The following is a 23,458-nucleotide window of genomic DNA, read 5'->3' on the forward strand; positions in this document are numbered from 1 at the left end:
CTACAAAATCCAAATGAAAGATAATTTTAATTCAAACCACACTTTCAGTTCAACAAGTGCCTTCTGTCAACGAAATAAACATTTAGGACCAACAACAAGTTTATTTTCACATTATTCAAACAGTTTCTGGCCCTGAAATCAACCACCCAGATTTTTAAGACATTCATTTTAACCTATCCCACATTTTTACAAAAACACAATTTTTGCATGGAAAATATTTTTCTGTATAACTGATGCAATAAGCTAACTATTAAGTAATTCTAATGATAAAGTAACACTTAAAATTGAAATAGGACTAAGAAACTGATAACATTAAATGAGGCAGTCCTATTGTACTCTGGTAAAAATATTAAGAACTCTGAGCCTAGGAAGCTAGGGTGGCTATTGTTTTGTTTTTGGGTGAAAAATACAGTGTGTAATTCCAAATTCCAGTGAAAGGTGACATGAGAACAATAAACTATGGTAAAATAAACACTAACTTGTGGAACAATTCCAAGAGTGAGATGAAAAGAAAAAAATTGAGCTTCAAGTTTTATTAAGTTAATTAAAGTCTATCTCAAACGCAAACTTCAGACGTTTTTTCTTTAGCTGAAGTTACATGTTAATTTTGAAACTGAGATAAGATTTACAATAGTTTTTTTCAAAAAGAACTTTCATTATATCAGTTTCTGAAATCTTAAGCCTTGTAAATTAAGTACAATGGAAATAGAATTCTGCTTTTCAATTTGGGGAAGTGAGGCAAGACTGAGCCAACTCTATCTGGGTCAGGCTGATGTGGAAAAAAAAAATCACTCAAATTTCCAGAAGTTGGCAATATTCATCAATACACTAATGATCCTAATTAAGTAAGTAAAACCAAGAAGCATATTCTTCATAAATTCTGATTGAAAATCCACTAATAGAGTCCCTGGGTGGCACTAATGGGTAAATGCTCTACTACTAGCAAGAAGGTTGGTGGTTTGACCTCCCAGAGGTGCCTCTGAAGACAGATCTGGTGATTTGCTTCTGAAAGGTTGCAGCCTTGAAAATCTTAGTAGTTCTACTCTGCACACATGGGGTTGCCATCAGTTGGAATCTACTTGACGGCAACTAACAACAACTGCCTAACTCTAGATGCCTAATACATTCCTGCTTCAGAATATCATAACTTTTTTGTGCACTTTACACACACACACACACACACACACACACTCAAAGTCCAGATGCTACAGTGCTCAGGATGTTGTGAGATTCGGTGGAAGAAGAGTGAAGATAGGGCTTCCAAGGTGAGGGTTGGGGAATGAGAGGCCTAAGATGAAAATGACAGGCTTCTTATACAGTCTCCCTCAAAGCCTACCATTCTAATTAAGATGAGAAAGCATGAAAGAAAAGAGTCATCAGCTAACTTATGGAGACATTTCTTTGTAAGGAAAAGATGTGCTTGGGTGAAGTGACACAGAGAAGCCTTCCTGGGGTGGTAGCCTGAGCTGGCTGGGGATTCACCCCTCCCTTCAACCAAGCTACACATCCCGATGGCTCCGAGGTTACTGGTGCCACCATTCACTCTCCAGGCATGTAGATTTGATTTTCTCGTGCCCTGCCTTGATAAGAAAAAAGACCTTAAATGTCTCCCACTGCTTAAAGGATAATGCCACATTTCCATAGACAAGCCTACCTATACACTGGTCACAACCCACTTTTCAGTTCCTTTCTTCCCTATCAATATTATTAACAGCAGCTATTTTATCCAGTGCTTTCTTTGTGCCAGGCTCCATGATATTGTTGTTGTTATGTGCCGTTGAGTCGCCCTGACTCATAGTGACCCCTCCTTGGGTTTCCAAGGCAGTATCACTATGAAAGTAGAATGCCCAACCTTCCTTCCGAGGAGTGGCTGGTGGGTTTGAACCGCCAGCCTCCTGGTTGGCAGTCAAGTGCCTTAGGCACTATGAGAGGCCTAAGATGCAAATGTTGCAAATGCTACTAGAGCTCCCAGGCCCCATGATAGGTGCTTTAAATCTTATTTAAAACACACAACAACCCTATTCAGTATTTAAAAATTATCCCCATTTTACAGATGGAAGCACAGAGAGCCTGAATAACTTGACAAAGGTGGCAGAGAAAAGAAACAAGGGACCCAGAGTTGAAGTCAACGCTGTCTGACTCCAGTCAGCTGCTTCTAAACTACTCAGAACCTGCATCCTAATAAAGCCCACCTGATCATTATAATGAATGATTTATGATTCACTTCTTGGTAGCCTAACAGAGCTTGACATATAGTAAGGACTCAATACATGTTATTTTCATCTCTTTTTAATCTAGCTACTAAAAGCACATAAAATAAGCAAAACAAACAAATGTACCTTAAGTTTGAGTTATTTGCCAGCTCAGTGTGAGTCAGACATATAATGAGGATGCCAAAAAAAGTTATGTTAGGCAACCTTCCTAACTGCTCAATATGGAGAATAAGGAAGGTGACAATGTTATTCTGCCCTGAGTCAGCCAGCCAGACTATTCCTGGAGGGCTGGGCATCACATGCTGAAGAGGCTCCCAAGAAACAGAAATCATCCCATGAACAACATGATGGAAGAAGTTACAGAAAACTCATGCTAATGAAGGTAGATTCGAATGAAGTGAAAATGGTGAGGCAAGACACAACTGGCTTTATAAGATAATGCTGTTTAACGCCCTTCCCCGCACACTACTGTCTACAAGAATGGGGCTTGGACACCTGCATTTCGTGAAAGCACTCCAGGTGATTATTGTCCACATAAACTTTTAAGAACCACAGCTCTAGAACCCACCCACTGCCACTGAGTCAATTTTGACTCATAGTGACCCCACAGGGCAGAGTGGCAGAGTAGCAATGCCCCCTAGGATTTCCAAGGATCTTTCTCCCACAGAGCAGTTGGTATTTTCCAACCACCAACCTTTTGGTTAGCAGCCAAATGTTTTAACTACTGCTGCACCAGAGCTCCTTTAGCCCTGGAACAGAGGTTCTTAAACTTTAACATGCATCAAAATCTCCTGGAGGGCTGATTAAAGCCCAGAATGTGGCCCTCCCCCTAGAGTTCTGATTAAGTATGGCCCGAGAATTTGCATTTTAACAAATTTCTAAGTGATGCTGATGCTGTTGGTTCAGAAACCGTATCTGAGAACCAATGCCCTAAAGGAATGCCTAAGATAAACTGGGTTAGTTTTAAATATAAGGAGCTCTGGTGGTGTAATGGTTAAGGGATTTGGCTGCTAACCAGAAAGTTGGTGATTCAAACCCAGCAGCAGCTCCATGGAAGAAAGATGGGGTGGCATGCTTCCGTAAAGATTTACAGCCTTGGAAACCCAATGGGGGTCACTATGAGTTGGAATTGACTTGATGGCAGTGAGTTTTTTTTTTTTTTAATACAAAATTAGAGTTATTCATAAGTGGAATGGACTGAATGGTGAGTAGAGTTTCAAGCCAAGGCATGGGAAGGGGGCACCAGGTGATCTTACGTCTTTCCCAGCTGGCAAAACTGTAACTTCACCAGGACCATGTAAAGGAGAAGTATAGTTCTCTTTTTAATGTATTTTTTGTCCTCAAACCGAAACAGAAATTTAATTTCAAACCAAGTTCCAAGCTTAAAAGTAATGCCTTTAAAAATAGATTGTAATTCAGTCAAATTTCCTACTGGGTCTGTCTACAAGCCTACAGTTAGTTTTCCAAGCACCGATGGAAAACTAACGGATGCGTTAAAACACTTTTTGTATTAGTAGGTTTGCTAGAGAGGAGCACAATTCTGTCCCACAAGGGAGAGAAAGAATAAACTTAGCATGAGAACAATATAACTGCTGAAGGCTAAAAATAATAAAAATCAAACAAAAGAAATCATTCCTTTATCCAAGCTCCATGGCCTAATTAATGTTTCAACCCACATTTTATCCCAGAAAATCATGATTCATTTATTTATATTTTAATCAATTTTGGGGATAGAAAAAGGTGAGGTGAAAGTTGACTGCACTAAAATTACCCTTAGTTCTCTGAAATACTCTTTATGAATTTCACCATAATTATTGCCAATTATGTTTTTGAAACATAAAACAACAAGACTGTGGGCTGACCAGAATTCTACTACACAGAGCTCAACTGTATGCTATAGAAACTAAATTCCTTAAATTGTACAAAGACTGATCTTAAATACAAATTATCTTAATATTTTAAATATGAATCATCTAATTTATTTATTGATTGGCCAGCAACAATGTTGGCCAAACCTTTTTTTTCTTTTGGACCAAGGCATACACATCATGACTAAGGCCAATGATTTGTCCTTTTCTAAAGCTATTCAATTTTCACAAACACTGTCTAAAATAGTGTCTTTTAAACTACCCTGTAAGGTTAAAAGGAGACATTCTCCCAAAGTAATTTCTTACAGCTCAATATCCAATCTTAGGATATTAACATTGTATTCAATGACTTGTGTTACACCCATTAAGTGCTTTTTAAATAGTGTGTGAGGTTTCACAATCCAGGTCTAAGCTTATTCTTCCACAGTTTCAACATTAATAAATTACTTCATCTTCTCCCTACAATAATATAGTCTGAGGCACTTTCTAACATGTCTTTAAATCAATCACTTACGTGGAAGATGATTTTGATAATTTCAACTGTAACTGCCATCTCCTCATTAAGCAAAGATTCCCAACATCTGCTCATTTAAGCCCTTCAACACTAAGTTTCTTTTTAGAAGTCATCTGATGTATGTTGATTAATAAAAGTCAACATACCTCCAATTTTATCCTTTTATAAAGCTCAAAGTTTTACAGTAATTTAAGGCACCTTTAAGATAGGTCATCTTAGAAGCAAGGATGGCAAGACTTGATCTCAAGTACTCTGCACATGTTATCAGGAGGGACCAGTCCCTGGAGGACTGCTTGGTAAAGTAGGGTCAGTGAAAAATAGGAAGACCTTCTGACAATTGGATGACAATTGGCTCCAAGAACGGGCTCAAACACAGTGACAGCTGTGACGACATGAGGTGCAGGACTGGGCACTGTCTTTTTTCTGTTATATATAGGGTCACTATGACTTGGAGCCTAATCGAGGGCATGTAACAACAACAACAACAAGATAGAGCACAAAGTCAGGAAGAAGCAACGTCTCACCCTAAAAAGCCCTTTCATAGCCTGAATGTTCAGAGGACTGACCTGAGGATTTGAGTCCACTCCCAAGTAGACGTGGGTATGGATCCGAGTTGACACAAAACTTCCCAGTAAGACCCTGAACAAGACCTTTTTCATAGGTCTTCTGGCCTGAGGGATCATCAAGGTCAGACAATATGCTGGACACCTAGTCTTAGAAACAGCTGGGAGAGGACATTCATTTGGCCATTTTCCCTCAGGGGTCTACCTCATGGTCAGGTTTTCTCAGAAAATTACCACTAGGAAAGTCCCTCAGGAAAAAGTGTGATAATCTCTGTACTTCCTCAGTACCTGATAAGAGGGCTCTGGACACAATCAAAAACCAAACTAAACTCATTGCCATCGAGTTGGATCTGACTCCTAGCAACCCCTCCTTGGGTTTCTGAGGCGGTATCTCCATGGAAACAGACTTCCCAATCTTTCTTCCAAGGAGTGGCTGATGGGTTTGAACCACCAGCCTTCTTTTTGGTTAGCAGTCAAATGCCTTAGGCACTACGCCATCCGAGCTCCTATGGACACAACACAACACACTGCCGTTGAGTCAGATTTGACTCATAGCAACCCCTCCTTGGGTTTCCGAGGCAGTATCACTACAGAAGTAGATTGCTCAACCTTTCTTCTGAGGAGTGGCTGGTTGATTTGAACCACCAGCCTTCTGGTTAGCAGTCAAACGCCTTAGGCACTACACCACCAGAGCTCCCTCTGGACACAAGAGGCATTCAATATTTTGTGAATAGCAGTGCAGAAGACTGGCTTTTTTCTGATCAGCTAAAAATGAAACATGACCTTATATGGCCTCTTTAGCTACGTGAGCCATAGCCCCCTTTATTCACTTCTTCAAGTTCCACTACTTCTAAAGCTCCTTGACTGCTCTGAACCAAGAGTCTTCTCTAAAATTCCAACAGGACTTGTACACAGCGTCATTTTCATCATGTGGTAACACAATTACCTACTATCTTGGGTTGCTATTCAAGTGTTCCTCAAATCTGTGAGTACTCTAATGGTACAGTTTCATAGCCCTACAACGTATAGCGATTGGCCAGTAGGTATTTCTTAAGAGAATGAAAGAAAAACAACAACCGAAACAACTATCATTATTTAAAAAGAAAAACAGATACAGTTACATGACTTAGTCCGAACAGGAAGATTTGGTAAGAGAGACAGAGATAATATGACCTGACAGGACACAACCTTTGTATCTTATAGCTGATTTCTTTCTTCATCTTCTGGGGATAAAAAGGGTAGTCTGCCAGACTACAGAATTACAAAACAATATAGAAAATAGTATGTGATATGATAAACTCTATTTTTTGCAAAAAAAAATTTGCTCCTGGCACTTCATACTCCCTGCCCCACCCCAGAAAGAAACAAGTTGAATGATGATTTTGATGATGATGGAAATGACAGTTAATGCTTACTGTGCATTTATTATATAGTCCTGGGATCTACTGCATGCATTTAGTATTCACTCACGTATTTACTCCTCACATCTTTATGACGTAAGTACTCTTGGTAGTGAAGAAACTAACACACAGAAAGGTGAAGTAACTTACTTAAGGGCACAGCTGATGACCTGAATCTGAATCTACGCTCTAAACACTTTCTTGAGAAAACACTTAGTTTGACAAAGAGAGCTTCCCTGGTGGGGCACCCTTGTGTGACCATAGGTGATTTTTGCACTTCTAATATCCGTAGTCCCACTAATCACAACCTTTTTGTTTTGAGTAGGTTATGGCAACTTGGGGACAGAGCTAAATAATTTAAAATGTTTAGAGGTCATGATGGAGAATAAGTAGTAAGGGAAGAGGAAGGTGAGGTGTCTGGTTCCCTGTAGGAACTCGGGGAAAGCAAGAGGGATGTCAACTGAGTTTTGTGAGGTGGTGTGCAATGCAACTTCTCTCCTCTGGCACCTCATAGAACTCTGAGTAAAATCTACATTACCAAAGTTGTATCTGCTTTTGGAGAATGGCGGAGACTTGCTTCAAGGTGGGCAAGTGCATAGGTGAGAACAGTGGCTGTCCATAGAGTGACATGAATCACAGTGAAAAGACCAAGTGGTCATCAAGAGGTTAAGAGAAGAAACTCATTTACAGTGGCAGGCAACACCGTCCCTGAGGAATCAGGGATGGTATAAACTTATAACTGATTTGTAACTATAAAGCATATGAGTTTTTACCTGTATTTGCATTCAGTATTTTAAAATATTAAAATATCACCTGTCTTGCCTTTGGAACCTGAAAGAGTTGTACCCTTAACTGCTAATGTATTGAAGCAGCTTTATTTAGACTTCCCTTACTACAAACTGCACTCACCTGTAGGTGGTTTCAGGAAGGAGATCCTTAATAACGTGGGTGGTGGTATTGCCCACGATGATGCTAGTATCTCCAAGATCAATGTTGTAAGCAAGGATCTCAGATCCATTATTGCACGGCTCTTCCCAGTTCAGTACAAGGCACACAGAAGGTGAATCAGGGTAGGCGCTGATGATCTCCTCCTCCAGGACACAGAGGGTAGAGACAGGGTCGGGGGCAGATGCTGGTGTTTGGCAATGAACAAGCTCACTATATGGCCCTGCTCCTGCTTGGTTGACAGCCTTAAAACAAAATGGCGAGACAAAGTCCACATTTCACCATTAGCACATGCTAATGTCTCTATGTAGGGAGCTATTAAACGAATCTAAAGTAATATACAATTTACCTGTAGAAACACACAGAGATATAAACCCTAGAAAATGTTCACTGCAATCTAATCATCACTTTCCAAAGAACAGCAGACACATTTCGTTAGTGAAGCAAAAGGTAATTAATGTGGCCATCATCATCCTTGATGAAAAATAACTTTATAATAACACTTTATGTTGGTATGGCCAATTTCAGTTTAACTATTGGTGATCTTGACAATGATCCTCTTAAGTAGACAGAAAATGGCAGATGTTCTTATGCATTTTACAGAGGACAAAGCTCAGAAGTCAGATTGACCAATGCAGGTCCCAGATATAGAGGCCAAGCTGGAAATGGGAATTAGTTTATCTGATTTTTAAGCCTAGTGTTGTCCTGAAACAGTGATAGGAATTTCTGAAATGGCACTTTTTTTTTTTTCAAATATGAATGATAAACACTTATCTGCAGTCAGTTGTTAGCCCCTATCTGTCTGCCTGAGAGCAATACCTGACATCTTGATCCCTCTCTGCTCTTTCAGGTACTTCACATTTGATTTCTAGGACCCCACAGTTCTTGTTTTTCCTCCTACCTTACCAGCTATTTCTCAGTCACCTTTGCTGGATGCCACTCACCACTCTGATCTCTTAACACTGGAGGTGCCCAAGCTCAGTCCTTGTACACCTCCTCTTGTCATCTATACTCCAATTCTTGCAGATCTCTTCCTGTCTCATGAGGTAAATGCTCATCTCACTCCCAAACACGTATGCATCTCTCAGAGCTGTGCCCTGAACTCCAGTCTAGTATCTCCAACTGTCTAGAGTACCTCCACTTGCATGTCAAATAGGCATCTGAAACAACGTTTACACTGATCTTTAAATCTCTACCCCATCCTCCCTCCAAAACCCCATACCTCCTATACTCTTTCCCCTCCTTCTAGTCATTCAAATCATTACCTTGAGTCATCCTTGGATATTTCCTCCTCTCATACGTCTAATCCAGACCACCAGCACGTTCTAACTATACTCTCTCTCACCTGCTTTATTATGATAACCTCCTAATTAGTATCTGTGTCCACTCTTGGCCCATAGTCTATATTCACAGCCATCTAAGTTATACTGTTAATCACTGAGTCACCATCTTCAGTCCAAATCCTTTCAATGTCCTCTTACCTAATTCAGAATAAATTTCCAAGTCTTTATAATGACCCACAAGATCCTACTGGATCTGCTCATGATCACTACTCCTCCCAAAACCCCATTAGCACTTAACTTTGTCACCTACTCTCCCCTTCACTCACTCTGCTCCAGCTACCCTTGTCTTCTTACTCTTCTGCAGGGACACCAAGCTTGCTCCCATCTCAGGGCTTCTGTACTTGCTGCTCCTTCTTCTATAAGCTTTTCCCCAGATATCTGCATTGCTTGCTCAGTCATCTTCAGGCTTTCTCTTAAGTGTTACCTCTACAGTGAGCTGTCTCTGGACTTGCAACCCCGCTCCTTCAAACTTCTGTGACTCTTCCCTCACTTCCTGTATTTCCTTCTTTGCTTTATTTTTCTTCATACTACTTATCACTAGTGTAGTATATATTTTATTTGTTCCTCCGATTAGAATGTAAGTCCCATAAGGGCAAGACTATCTGTCTGGTTCACTGTTGTATCCCAAGCAACTAACATAGACCCTAACACAGAGTATGTATTCAATAAAATATATATATACATGTACATACACGTATACATACACACATAAAAGAAAAATATTTGGTAGCCTCCTGACAAAAGTCAATGTTCTTAAAACTCAGTTCTCATTTACTTCACAGGACAGCTTATGAGGACGTATGACCAAACTAAAGAAAAGTAGTTTCAGCTCTTACATCAAAGGTCTAAAACACAACTTTCAACTCCTGTATATTTCTGTTCCTTTTTAAGCAGTCTAACAGCATTAAAATCATGATTGAAACTATACTGCAATATTCTGTTTTATCTAGTCTTGTTTCATGATGACTCAGCATCACCATTATAAAGATCAGATACTGTGCAGTGACCCCGACTCAATGACAAAGGGTTAACATGTCCTATATACTCCATTTGAGAAGGAAGGAAGGTATATAACAAAAGAGTTCCATCAGAAATGTTTATGATAAAGCAGGCTGAATAATTTAACAGACAAGCTTCAGTTACCTGGAAAATTAACTTGTGAAGTAACTATTTTCTCCAAAGAGGCCAGAGAAATGGAGCGTTGTACTTGGAATAATCAATTTGATCCATGGCTTAAATCAAGTAGAAATCTAAATCTAGCATCTCTGCTTCCTTATTTATTTAAATGTAAATGTGTGCAAAGGCAGAACTCACCAAGGTCAAACACCACATCTGATTAATCTTTGTATCTTGATTCTGATCATCTTGATCATCCTATGATCCTGGCACAAATTGTGCTCAAGAAATGTTACTGAACACATGGAAATAAATGGACAATATAAATAGACAAAGATCCCTATTTTTACATCAAGGTAATAAGAAGATGAAAGAGAGAAAAATCATTTATCCAAGTCAATGAAGTGAAATAAAAGTAATACCAAGATTATCATCATTCGTAGAGGTAGGCTATGAGCCAGCTTTGTTCTTGACCTTATTTGGTCTCTACTCTGGAGATTAGCGATAACCAGCCTTGATAACAGGCACTGAGGTGTGAGGTCGAGTCCTGTAATTTAATACAGGCCATTCCAAATTACTTTAATATTTGTTTTCAGCTCCATCTAGACAGCTGGCATATGAGTTTTCTGTCCTTTGTCAATTCTAAGTGGCTTCCCTATTGAAATGTACATCTCAGGGGAATTTAGACAGAAGGCATCTTCCCTAAGGAGCCAGCTGTGCCTGCCTTTTCCTTGGACTTGGTCATTTTATTCAGTGATGTGACAAGCAAGATGTGAGGACAGTAGGAAAAAGAATAGAGAAGAATCAGGTTTTATTCTTCAATCCTCCTAGCAAATAGATATTAACTGCAAAATAGCAAAACAACTGAACTTATCGTAAGTTAAAGAGACTTTTTTACCTCCTATAACCCATCACTCCCTCCTAATGGCCTCTATCATGAGCCTGAGTTAGTTGCCCAAAGTATCTTTTCACAGCACATTAGTGTTTATGAGTTATGTCTGAATAATGTCAACCTACCTGTAGTCTACAGCAATACTGTGCAGCAGGCAACAGATCTCTTATTTCAAAGCAGGTTTCTGTCCCATGATAAACGAGTTCTAAGGAGTCTTCATCTTCTCCCCATTCCAATCTATACTCTGAGATGTCAGCACCAGAACTTTCAGGACTCTGGAAAGCAGATATTTATGTGGTTGATAATTCCATCCAGAAGAAAATCCTATTATGTTTGTGTTCAACTAAACTAGGAAGGAGAGCAAGATGCCCCAGAATATTTCAAATATACACGAAAACCAAACCAAACCAAACCAAACCCACCGCCATCGAGCCGATTCTGACTCATAGTGACCCCACTGGGTTTCCAAGGCTGTATATCTTTATGAAGTAAACTGCCTTGTCTTCCTCCCATGGAGCAGCTGGTGGGTTTGAACCACTGACCTTCTATAGCAAATGCTATGCCATCAGAGCTCCTTAAAAACCACAAATGGGACACTCAATTTCCTTTCAATTGTGACCAGTGGTAAAACACACAAAACTCTAAATGATATAAACCATCTACATGCTCATTCTGGCTTTGCAGGTTCATCATAAATTGCATTTGGGGTAAAGTAGAAAACACAGAAACTAATGCAAAGTATGTACCTGACTTACCTCCCAACTCACCAGGACCCAGCCATCAGGTGTAAAAGAAATACAAGGTGCTCTGCATTGTCCAGGGGGCCCCACAGCGGTGGTGATTTCTGATACATCAGAATAGGGGCCATACTGAAAAAGGAAAACACACACATCTTGTACATATGGATATGTATGTTTTTGTGAATGTGGTTGCATGTTAAGAGCTTATAATCAATAAGGGTTATTGCTGTTAACTGCCATCTAGCTGTCCTCCAACTTATGGCGACCCCATTTACATTAGAACAAAATGCTGTCTGGTGCTGCTCCATCCCCATGATCACTTGGAAACCCACCACCAAGCCATTTCTCCTAGTCCACCTTAGGCTAGAAGTTCCACTGAAGCCTGTTCAGCATCACAGCAACATGCAAACTGTCAGCCACTGACAGCTGGGTGCTGCTGTGCACAAGGGACACTGGCTGGGAAATGAACCCTGGTCTCCCGCACGGAAGGGAAATCTATTAGTGAACCACCAATGACAGATCATCAAAGCAATTCATTACCAAATGTTGCCTAATGGCTTTTATTTGAAATCAAATTTGTATAAATATAGTTTTCTCTGATATACATTCCCTGTGTAGTAAAAAAAAAACCTATATTTATTTTTCTTTTATTCAAAAGGATTAGAAAGTTGATTTATCAACCATTTTTCCTTTACTATAACATCAGAAATAAAAACATACTGATTTTTGACAGACCACAGCATTATGTTTTAACATTTCTCAGAGGATGTCAATGAAAACTAAGCCACATGTACACTGCAGTTTAATTTTTAATGCATAAAAATCTACTTGGAATGGTTAGCTGATTAATCAAATTCCAGAGTTCTTTCTAGTTATGAGTATTTTTCATTTTTAAGTCTAATGCTCCTGTCATGCTTTGTCAGTGTGCCCCCATTACTTCTTTTCTTTTTATTACCATCGGTGATCACACTGCTCAATGTCAACAATCACTGGAGACTTAGTACATTTTCAGAGAGCTATAACTGCCTACATTTAGCACCTGTAACAGGTGATACATCAAAGCGTTTTTATTTCACAGAGTGAAATAAAATAATGTCCAGGCTAATGAAGTGTGCTTTTCAAAATAGGAAAAAAAAAAATTAGTAACTTCTCAATTTGCTAACAAAACTTGCAAATGCACTTTGGGAGGCGGGGCGGTTGGTATGGGGAGGATTTCTGAAATGGATCTCAGAGGATGTCTAAAAGTCAAATGTTCAGTTAAACTCTCAATAACTGGAGAGTAAACCAAAGCGGAAGATTTTTTTTTTTTTCCTGTAATTGATCAATGAAAGGGGAGAGGAAAGTGAAATACAATCCAATCCAGTTGCACATTTCTCTTTGCTATGGCATAGATCTCCTGAAATGCTGATGGGGAAAAGGGCTAAAACAAGAGTAAAACAAAGTTTCTGCAGCCTCTGCTGATCACCACCACCCATCTTCTTTTCACATACATAATTTGAAGTTTGGGTGTACAGGCTTTCTTATCTTCTCACAGGCACATTTTTATTGTTTAGTTTTTTTCTTTTAATTTAAGTATCTGTGCTGTTTCTTAAATTCTTTGCCAAATGAAAATTAGAAGAAATTTAGCTTCTAATGGTTTAAGATCTGAAATAAGATCTCAAACCATTAGGAACTTAATTTTTATAGACAGTGGTGGCTAGTGTGAAGGTAAGCCAACCTTATTTCCATATTGGGAGGTGTGAAAACGACTACCAAGAACTAGAAAACAGCCACTGCCACTTGGGCTTTCTTGTTTTATTTTACAGTTAATTAACTACAACTATATGCACAGAGCTCATCTATACAGATCACTGGTGGCTTTGGGGGACTTTAACATCAGTCTGCTTCACTCACACCATTCTGCCCTCTTTAGTTCTGGCCAGCCCTAACACACCAAAAAGCCCCACAGTTTCTTGGTCACCTAGTTCTCATTATCAATCTTCCCAAATCTACATCACTTTCCTTTTGTAACAAAGCACCATTTGGGGATATGATACAGATTTATACACTCTGAATCTGATGCCCAACCTCAACAAGCCCAAATGGAGCAAGAGGAGGAAGTGCTGGAGAGTTTCAGAATCTTCATTTGAAATAAAACACAAATAAGCTGTCCTGCCTACCTTCCACCCAACTCCATTTTAATAACTGAGCTAAGACTCTGCTTGTTAGCTAAGAATGTAAGTTACAGAAATATTATATAGTCCTACTTTCCTATAACTGACAGTCAACCAGAGAATAGAAAATTATTCTAAAAACTATCAAATGTATCTCCAATAGGGGGATGTTCTTATTTACCTTGAGCGCTATCTTGATAGATTGATATAAGGACAAAATAAACAGACAATTTCCAGTGCTGGGTCTTTATGAAGCCACATTCAAAAATAAGATTTTATATACACTTCTTTAATGGCTGTCAAGGTTGGATAGACAGCACGGAGGAATTTCAGGGCAGTATTAAGTACAAGAAGCTTGTATTCTGATTCAAGTGTAGGGCCTTAGACTTACCCCTCCATCATTCAGAGCTCTCACCCGGAAACGATACACAGTTCCGGGAAGCAGGTGCCCAACAGTGCACTCCAGGTCTGGCCCATGGTACACCTCTGAAGCGACATCCTCCGGTTCTGTCATCTCCACGCTGTACTCTGACACTTCACAGCCACTTTCAGATGCAGGAACATCTGGGAATGCATGATTATTTTCTTTTTACAACATTTTTGTGCTTCTAGTTGACCAAATCACACTTGACTTTCCTAAGTTTTGCAAAATGTAGTTGCCTGTCCTCAGTGTGTCTCTTACAAAAGGAACCTCTCTCCAGAAAATGAGAAAGAGAGAAAAGGGAAAGAAAGCATTTGAATGATGGCCCTACTTTCTTCAAAGTATGAATATTTTTTAAAAATTAAGGTACATTTGTTAATAAAATAATTTCAAAATTAAAGAAGCATGTGGCAAATTTCTGTACATGCTAGTGCAAGGTAAAGAGGAAAAAGTGGAGGGAAGAAAATCTCTTTAATTTGAAGCCAAAGGTCACTAACATTGTTTTGTTAAATGAAGATGCAGGATACCAAACTGGCACAATATGTTATGTTTTAGACAGAAATGTTGGGTAAAATAGTCTGCTAGAGTGCTATAGGTTTACACTCGAAATTTTACAAAATATAAACTGATATCACAGGGAATACTAAAACAGCTTGAGTAAATTTAAAAAAAAAACACCAGGACCCACACACGACAAAGCAGCAAGGTTACATACACAGGGGAGGAGGAATGAGCTATTAAACTACAGAACATTTCTAGTTTAATCTCTAAATTGAGTACAACTTTCCTTCAAGAAATAAAGTTTAAAAGTTCCTGAAAAAAGACAGACTTGGCTGATCTGGAACATTCTCTGGTAAAGTGTCTTCTAAAAGGTAGAAGACAAACAGTATGTTTGGCACCATCAGGAATAAGAATGAGGATAGCGCAGGGAAAATACAAAACCAAGGCAATAAACATTAAGAAGAATCCATTTTCAGCACAGGGAAGAGGTAACTATTGGGAGGAAGTTTGAGGGGGAGATGTTGCATTGTGGTAAATTGTGGGCAATGTCATGAGACAAAGTACATGTGAACTGCTGTATGGAAAGTGAATTTGCTCTATAAATTTTCACCCAAATCACAATTAAAAAAAAAAAAAAGCAGAATACATTTTCAGAATGAAGATTTGAAATGTAATTACAAACCATTAAATCTTAAACTCGGTCTCAAATTGTCAATGTGAAGATCTGTTCACTCACCCCACTCCAAGTGGACTTCTTTGTGCTTTGGTCTACCCAAAACCCTTGGTGGTCGACATTGACCTGGTGCAATGCTTAGTGTGCGAACAGGGAGACTTTCAGAACACTGCAAAAGAAACACCGGGGAGAAGCACTGTGAATTTATTAGACTGCTACATACCTGGCAATTTCCACCCCATAAATGAAAAAGCTACCAAAGGGGGATTATACATTGAATAAGTACACACATTATTACATGCTTTTTATGACACAAGATCTGTGTGTGCGTGTGTGTGTGTGTTTGTATGTACTTTAATTGTAGATATATGCTGCATATGGAACTGGTGAAAATAACAATGATTATCTCTGAAGTCAGGTTACTAGATATGAATCTTGTATATCCTAAACACGCAATTATTTCCTTTAAACCCAAATCAGAAAGACCCTTTAAGAGGGCAGAAAAGAATACACAACAGCAGCTGGATGAAATTTTCAAATGGTGTCATAAATGGCCAACCATCCACATATGGAGCAGAAAAGCAAATAAAGGCAATATTAATCAACCGACTGTCACATTCACAAGCAAGTTCTGTTAATGCTAGAATAAGGAAGGCTTCTTTTTTGTAGGATTTGGCTGTATATAAGGTTGGTAGTATAGAAGTTGGTCCCCATTTTGAGACAGGGGAAAAGAGGTAGATCTATGCAACTCAACCCAACTAAATCTTTCTGAGGAGAAGTGGTGCCTATGAGTGGCACTTTTCATAAATGCCAGCAGCACCACCTCTGTGCTGCCTTGCACAGCACCTCACACGTAAATGGTACCCAACAGTACTCTGTGACTTTGATGAGTATGTTCCACCCTGGGAGGCATTCCAGGGAGTGCTGGCAGTATAGCAGAAGGATCTAATTGGACTTTCTTCTCAAAGTGGTCTATCTATATGGGCAATCTAGATGTCACAGTAATATTATCTTTAGGGTTAGAAAAGAAAATAAACTCAAACGGCATGAAGGTACAGTGACTGGTGAATAAAATAAAAATTAGGCACCTAATGGTAGGCACTTTCTTAAAAAGTCAAACTACCATGAGACTGCAAGCCATCTTTTCTTCCCTGTCTAAATATTGTTTCATAGCAGCCATCTAGAGAGCTATAATAGCATAGTGCCTAAGGCATCTGACTGCTAACTAGAAGGCTGGCAGTTCAAACCCTCCAGCCACTCCTTGGAAGGAAGACTGGGCAATCTACTTCCGTTATGATAATGCCTCAGAAACCCAAGGAGGGGTTGCTATGAGTCAGATCCAATTTGATAGGAGTGAGAGTTTAGTGGCCATCTAAGATGCAGCTAATGGTCTCTTATTATCAGAAGTGAAGAAGGCATTTGGAAGCAATCAGCCCTAGGACACAATGGCCCTTGAGACCAGAAGAACTAGATGGTGCCCAGCTACCAATGTCAACCACTCAGGAAGGATCAAATCTGGAGATCCTGGATAGAGTGGGCGGAAGAACGTGGAACAAAATCCAAAATCTCAATAATGACCAGAATTACTGGTTGGATGGAGTCTGGTGAGACCCCCAATATTATGGCCCTGGGATACATTCTAGGCCTGGAATAAAACTCAATTCTCAGGGGCTGGCTCTCAGCCCAATAGTAAAAAATGTACATGCAGAGACTACTCAACCCAGGGTGATGCACCCACATATACTATGGAGATGTATCCCTTGGAGCAATCAATCACAGAGCACCAGTGGGACAACATTCGCATGGAGGAAATGCAGGACACACAGGAATGCGTAACTATGAGGGGCATAGGGAGGTGTTACTGGGGAGGGAGTGGAGGAGACTGGGCTAGGGTTGGGGATGGTAAATGGGAAGTGAAACTAAATGTACATGTAATGTTGAATGTAAAACAAACTCTGCTCTTAAACTTGCACCTAAAGCATAATAAATAAATAAATATTGTTTTATGCCATAATGTTAAGTAGGTCTACAGTGAAAATATTCTTTTACCCTCTTGACTCTCACCCACTTTTTTGAATGTAAGTTAAAGCCATTTAGATAAAAACGACCTCATTTCTAGAGCACATAGGTATTTATTAGTTATTCTGAACCTGTAAGAGCACAGTGTGGTTGACACTGAGGCTCCAGATGTTAATTGGTCTAAAGTTATACAAACAGCAGACAGCAGGAGAAGGGCTGTGGCCCTCAGATGTGCAAGCTGGGTACTGCACAACTACAGGAGGTGCCATTCAGCTCAGTTATCATAGATTTAGATGGCTTTCGCAAATTTTCAGCAGATGGCAGTAAAGTGCCTTGAGGAAGATGTCTCATACTCTCACAAAATTTCCAGATGTGGTACTAGCAGAGCTGTGTAAGAGGTCACAGGTCTTTGACTCTGAAGTCTGTCTCCCCATTTTTGCAATAACTCCATGAAGTCCCCTTATTTAGCTAATGCAAATTCCAGACAACACATAATTTTCAACTGTCATGCCAAAGTCTTCTGAGAAATAACTAAGTGACAAATGTATGTATAAGTACAATAATTCAGTTGAGAATCATCTGGGTCCATCTTTTATGTCCTCTAAAGCGCAACTGTAAAAAGCTCTATTTCTCAATTCCTACTGTGAAACCACAGCACGTTTCCTTTTCAAGATGCAATTCTAAATCACAATTTTATTCTGATGTTATAAATAGGCTTTCCAAATTTGACTAAAGCGGTTCACTTTATTCTTAAACAAAACCAACCTGACTGTGTCCACCAGTACTGATGCAGCATGCTCGTAGTTTGTACAAAGTGCCCGGTTTCAAGTGGGTCAAAGTATATTCTGTAGCCGATCCACTGTAAGCCACTTCCCACTGATTTGCTGTAAAACAAGGTGCCCACATGAGTTTATATCTTTTGTGAAAATGTAATAGTACCAACCATTACTGAGGAAAAAAAGCTCCAAGTGGTTTTCATGAAAACCAGTACCCCCCACAACCTTTTTCTTTTAAAAATAGCCATAGGGCTCTTTTCCCACTTCCTTTACAAAGTTAAAGGAGCCCTGGTAGCACAGTGCCTGAGGCATCTGACTGCTAACCAGAAGGTTGGTGGTTCAAACCCACCAGCCATTCTGTGGAAGCAAGACTGAGCAATCTACTTCCATAAAGATTTACTGCTTTGGAAACTCAGTGAGAGTCGCTATGAGTTAGAACTGAATTGATGGCAATGGGTTTTGCTTTGTTTTCACAAAGTTAAATACTAAAATAACATGGAGTCATTTTTAATACTTAGTTCTATTGGGTAGATTACTTAATATTACCATTATTACATTTGTTGACTATGAGGTTTGGATGCTGGAAAGCATATGAAATCTGTGTTGGCGGCACTGGGATTGAGTGATAAAAGGATATGAAGGATGGTGTCAAGCAAGCTATATGACATGCTTATAGTGGGAGAAAGCCAGCAGGGTATGTTGATGCCTGCTCAGCCATGGGCCATCTGGCAGGTCTGAGAGACTGTTAAAAGAATTTTTCCCTGCTCTTATCCACCTAAAGGGCTGGCAAGTGAAATCCTCCCATTATTGACTGAATTCTTTGGGTACAGTCCTGCAATCTTCCTGGAGTCCCACTTAAAAGGCAAAATGAGAGGGAGAGTGACAAAGATGAAACACTTGGTGTGGTCCAGGTTAATGGTCCACTTCACAGGTTTAAAGACAACTGGGTGGCTGGAGGGGTCTGGGTGCCTAAGGAGGCTGACACTGCTGGCAGAAAAAGTAGGCTTCACTGCCTACACCTCACAAATCTGGGCTGTTGGCATATTTGTCCATCTCTGTTTCGCTCTACTAATACAATGTTACTAGGGTTATTTTACTAAAGACTTGCACTTAATGGAGTTGTTTTAAGGAAAATAATTTTTACTCTATTTCATGATATTTTACTAAAGTAACTTCCACAAATTCCTTCAGCATCTTATCAGGTTATATTTACATTAAGTCACAAATGTAAACTCACTAAGACCATATGAGAAAGAACACTAACAACTATTTTTCCTTGGAATCCCTGGGTGCCACAAATGGTTAAAAGTTTGACCATTAGCCAAAAGGCTGGAAGTTTGAACCTACTCAGAAGTGCCTTGGGACACAGGCCTGGGGATCTGCTTCCAAAGGGTCACAGACTTGATAAGCCTATGGAGCAGTTTACTCTGCACACTTGGCATCTCCGTGAGTCAACAGCACTAACAACAACATCATCCTGACATTACTGATCAGGAGATGCAAACTGAAAAGATGACTGGGAGCAGGGACAAATGAAAAGATTCAATTCAATTGACTACTCACCAGTGCACTGGGCAAAGTTATTTACCAGAATGACTCCTAGTTTTGATTTGTCATCAATATTCAAGACAGCCATACAAACGCAAACATATATAGGAGCTCTGGTAGCATAGTGCCTAAGGCACTTGACTGTTAACCAGAAGGCTGGCGGTTCAAACCCACCAGCTACTCCTCAGAAGGAAGACGGGGCAATGTACTTCCGTAGTGATACTGCCTCAGAAACCCAAGGAGGGGTCACTATGAGTCAGGTCTGACACGATGGCAAATAACAACAACAACAACTAGCATATATATAATTTCTCTTTTAGGTTAAGTTTTCTAATGTGAAGAAAACGAAATCAGATTTTTGGCGTAGAATATGATTTTATGTAAGAGATGGCTGTATGAATCTCAAAGAATGCTTAAACTTTCAGGTTCAAATAGGATTCAATAAAACATAAAAAAGAAAAATGGAGCGATCTAATTTGCTATCACTATTCAGTTTCATTTGGTCCAAAATATGCCTTACTTCAGGGCTTGGAATCTGATCTCTAACAGTGTCCCACACTTCAATCTACACAGTATAACTAGAAATGAATAATCTGACAAAGGAATCACAATGAAGAACTTGCTACACAAGTGTGACCCTTGTCACAACATGACAGTGATACTACATTTTGTTTGTTATCATTATACACTTTTGAGGACTACTGAACTCCTGTGCTGTCTCCAACTGATTCTTCCTGCTGACTGTTTCTGATAGTTTTTCTGCTTAGAAGAATTTCAAGAAAAAAGGAGGCAACATAAGGGATGAAAAACTTACAATTTATTCTATTAATTAACAAGTTTATTTTAAAAATTATAGAAAAAAGACAAAGAAAATGTTTCTTCCAAAACAACTCTAGTGTTGGAGGCTGTGTTTAAATAAACTGTCAATGTGCAATTAAGGTTTGTTTACTGTAACAGCGCTATCATTAGAATTAATGACTGCCGGCTATTAGTATAAATATGTTTACACCATATAAGAAAATAGAGCCTGCTACAGCATTTGAGAAAACACTTTCCAAAAACTTCACCTTCAGAATTTCCATCAGTAATCTCCAGCAAATACTTGAGGATTTCTGAACCACCACTGTCCTTTGGAGGATCTGGAAAGTAAGCAAATGTCCTGTTAGTTATATAAAAGAATATTGATTTTTTTCATTGGTTAAAAATAACTAAAATACATTAAGTAGTATAACATTTTAATGTCTTAACTCTGAGCAGGACCCAAAGGCACAATATTATTTTACTTAACTCCTTTACTGAAAAACAAACCAAATCAAACCAAAAACAAAACAAAAACTCCTCTGACACCCTGGATATTATTAGATTATGTGTAGTTCTTAAGGTTAAAAGTTGGCATTAATCTGGTAAAACATGAACAAACTTCAAATTATGAATGTATTTTTCTAACATGAATCTCATGAATCATTAACTGAGAAACGTGAAGGCTGCTCTTCATATTTGGTGATATTTATATAAGATGAAATACTCATTTTTTTAAAATATATTTCACTTATTTTATTAAAAAGCTGACCAGATTCTTTTGAGAGACAAAGGAAAGAAAGAGGAAGGCAAAATCTATTGACAAGATAAATAAAATATTAGAATGGAATAAATTTATCCCACCATAGTTTTCAGTGAAGCAAACTTTATACCCCAAGTGACTCTGATCAAAAATCAGAAATGTGGATCAATGTGGACACATGCACCAAGCAGATAGTTTGAAGTCAGAAATTCTGACTTATCACCAGCCCTATAGGGAGTTGGATATTCAGTATAGTAATTTTATGTTATAAGAAGAATAACATCTTGCAGTATAACTTTGCAAGTCTGGTGGTGCAGTAACTGCTATCTGAAAGGTCAGTGGTTCCAATCCATGAGCAGCTCTGTGGGAGAAAAGACCTGGTAATCAGCTCCCATGAAGATTATAGCACAGGTAACCCTCTGGGGAAGTTCTATTCTGTCACATAGGGTCACTATATGTCAGAATCAACTTGATAGCATAAAGCAATATCAATGTGGTGCCTAATATTCTTAGAAGAGAAAGATTTTTCTGGAGATATCCTTAATTTACTCGTATGTTGTTGTTGTTAGGAACCAGTGACTTGTTTCTGACTCATTCTGATCCTATGTACAAAAGAATGAAATACTGCCTAGTCCTGTGACTTCCTCACAATCTTTGCTATGTTTGAGTCCATCACTGCAGCCACTGTGTCCACCCATTTCCTTGAGAGTCTGCCTCTTTCTAACTGACCCTCTATTTTATCAAGCATGATGCCCTTCCCTAGGAATTCGTCCCTCCCAGTAACATGCCAAAAGTATGTGAGATAAAGTCTTGTCATCCTTGCTCCTAAGGAACATTCCGGCTGTACTTCTTCCAGTAGTCCATGGTATCTTCGATATTCTTTGCCAAGGTCATAATTCAAAGGCATCAATTCTTTGGTCTTCCTTATTTATTGTCTAGCTTTCATATGCATGTGACACAGATGGAAATACAATGGCTTGGCTCAGGTTGACCAAAGTCTTCAAAGTGGCATCTTTGCTTTTTAACACTTTAAAGAGGTCTTTTGCAGCAGATTTGCCCAGTGCAATACACTGTTTGGTTTCCTGACTGCTGCTTCCGTGGGCGCTGACTGTGGATCCATGTAAAATGAAATCCTTGAAAACTTCAGTATTTTTACTGTTCATCATGATGTTGCTTATTGGTCCAGATGTGAGAATTTTTGTTTTCTTTATGTTGAGGTATAATCCATACTAAAGGCTGGAATCTTTGATCATCAGTAAGTGATTCAAATCTTCTTCACTTTCTTCCCTCCTTTCATCTGGTATTTCCAATAAATGTATATATTTGTTCCAGTAATAGATATTTACAATGACAGTTACAAAGATAAATATTATAGCATATGGCTAATGAAAGCAATATTTCTAGAGTTTTCTGAGAATAAAGACGTACAGTTTAGGTTGAAAAAAAGCAACCTAAATTTTTCTAGTTTCTCTTAATCATATACATCTTTCCAAGGTATTCTGTCTTAAAATTATTAGGTAACTTGAAATAGTGGTAAGTCTTCAATAATGATGTAATGTTTTAAATTCTCCTTATATTACTTGGCTGCTAGTTGTCTTAGTTAATATTATATGGCATTTATGAGAATTATACACATCAGGACAGTGTGACATACAACTGCAAATGTCTATCAACATCAAAATTGCATGCATTTCATTGAAATAATCTATGAAGTAGAAGGGAGCCACATTTCCTTCTACCAGATGACCCCAAATACCATATGATCAACTTAAATATCAAAAATGTCTTAAGCCTTCTGGTTATATGAAGACACACAAAAATGTTCCTAACTCATTGCACCTTAAATATTCTTTGTGTCAAAAAAATCACTTGAGATGACATACCTCAATTTTGAAATTCATTTTCAATATTAGCTTTATAGATCAATGTTTTTCTATTAAATATTGCTAAATTTTGGGAGGGCAAGCTAGTAAACAACAATATATATATTCAGATATTACTATGTTCAAGTCAATAATTGAAAACATAGGAAGATAAACATGAAATACAGGAAATCAGAAAATAAATAAGAGGACCTTAAAACTTTTGTGCATTTCACCAAACTGTGGACCATTTCTTCTTCTAAGAATATTAGGCACCACATTGATATTGCTTTATGCTATCAAGTTGATTCTGACATATAGTGACCCTATGTGACAGAATAGAACTTCCC

General features: G+C 38.8%; 1 protein-coding gene across 1 annotated transcript in view; it reads right to left on the reverse strand.

Annotated features, from left to right (window-relative positions):
* The window catches only part of FNDC3B (fibronectin type III domain containing 3B), a 366,502-nt gene that overhangs the window by 48,612 nt on the left and 294,432 nt on the right, over positions 1–23,458 (reverse strand). The window contains exons 15-21 of the mRNA XM_007948108.2: positions 20,753–20,824; positions 18,127–18,245; positions 15,406–15,511; positions 14,139–14,311; positions 11,610–11,723; positions 10,980–11,129; positions 7,468–7,748 (exon numbers count right to left, since the gene is read on the reverse strand). Of these exons, the coding sequence (XP_007946299.1) occupies positions 7,468–7,748; positions 10,980–11,129; positions 11,610–11,723; positions 14,139–14,311; positions 15,406–15,511; positions 18,127–18,245; positions 20,753–20,824 (1,015 nt within the window). The remainder of the gene's footprint in view (positions 1–7,467; positions 7,749–10,979; positions 11,130–11,609; positions 11,724–14,138; positions 14,312–15,405; positions 15,512–18,126; positions 18,246–20,752; positions 20,825–23,458) is intronic.

This window comes from Orycteropus afer, unplaced genomic scaffold, assembly GCF_000298275.1.
Source record: "Orycteropus afer afer isolate SDZICR_OR568_19922 unplaced genomic scaffold, OryAfe1.0 scaffold00202, whole genome shotgun sequence".
Lineage (NCBI taxonomy): Eukaryota > Metazoa > Chordata > Mammalia > Tubulidentata > Orycteropodidae > Orycteropus > Orycteropus afer.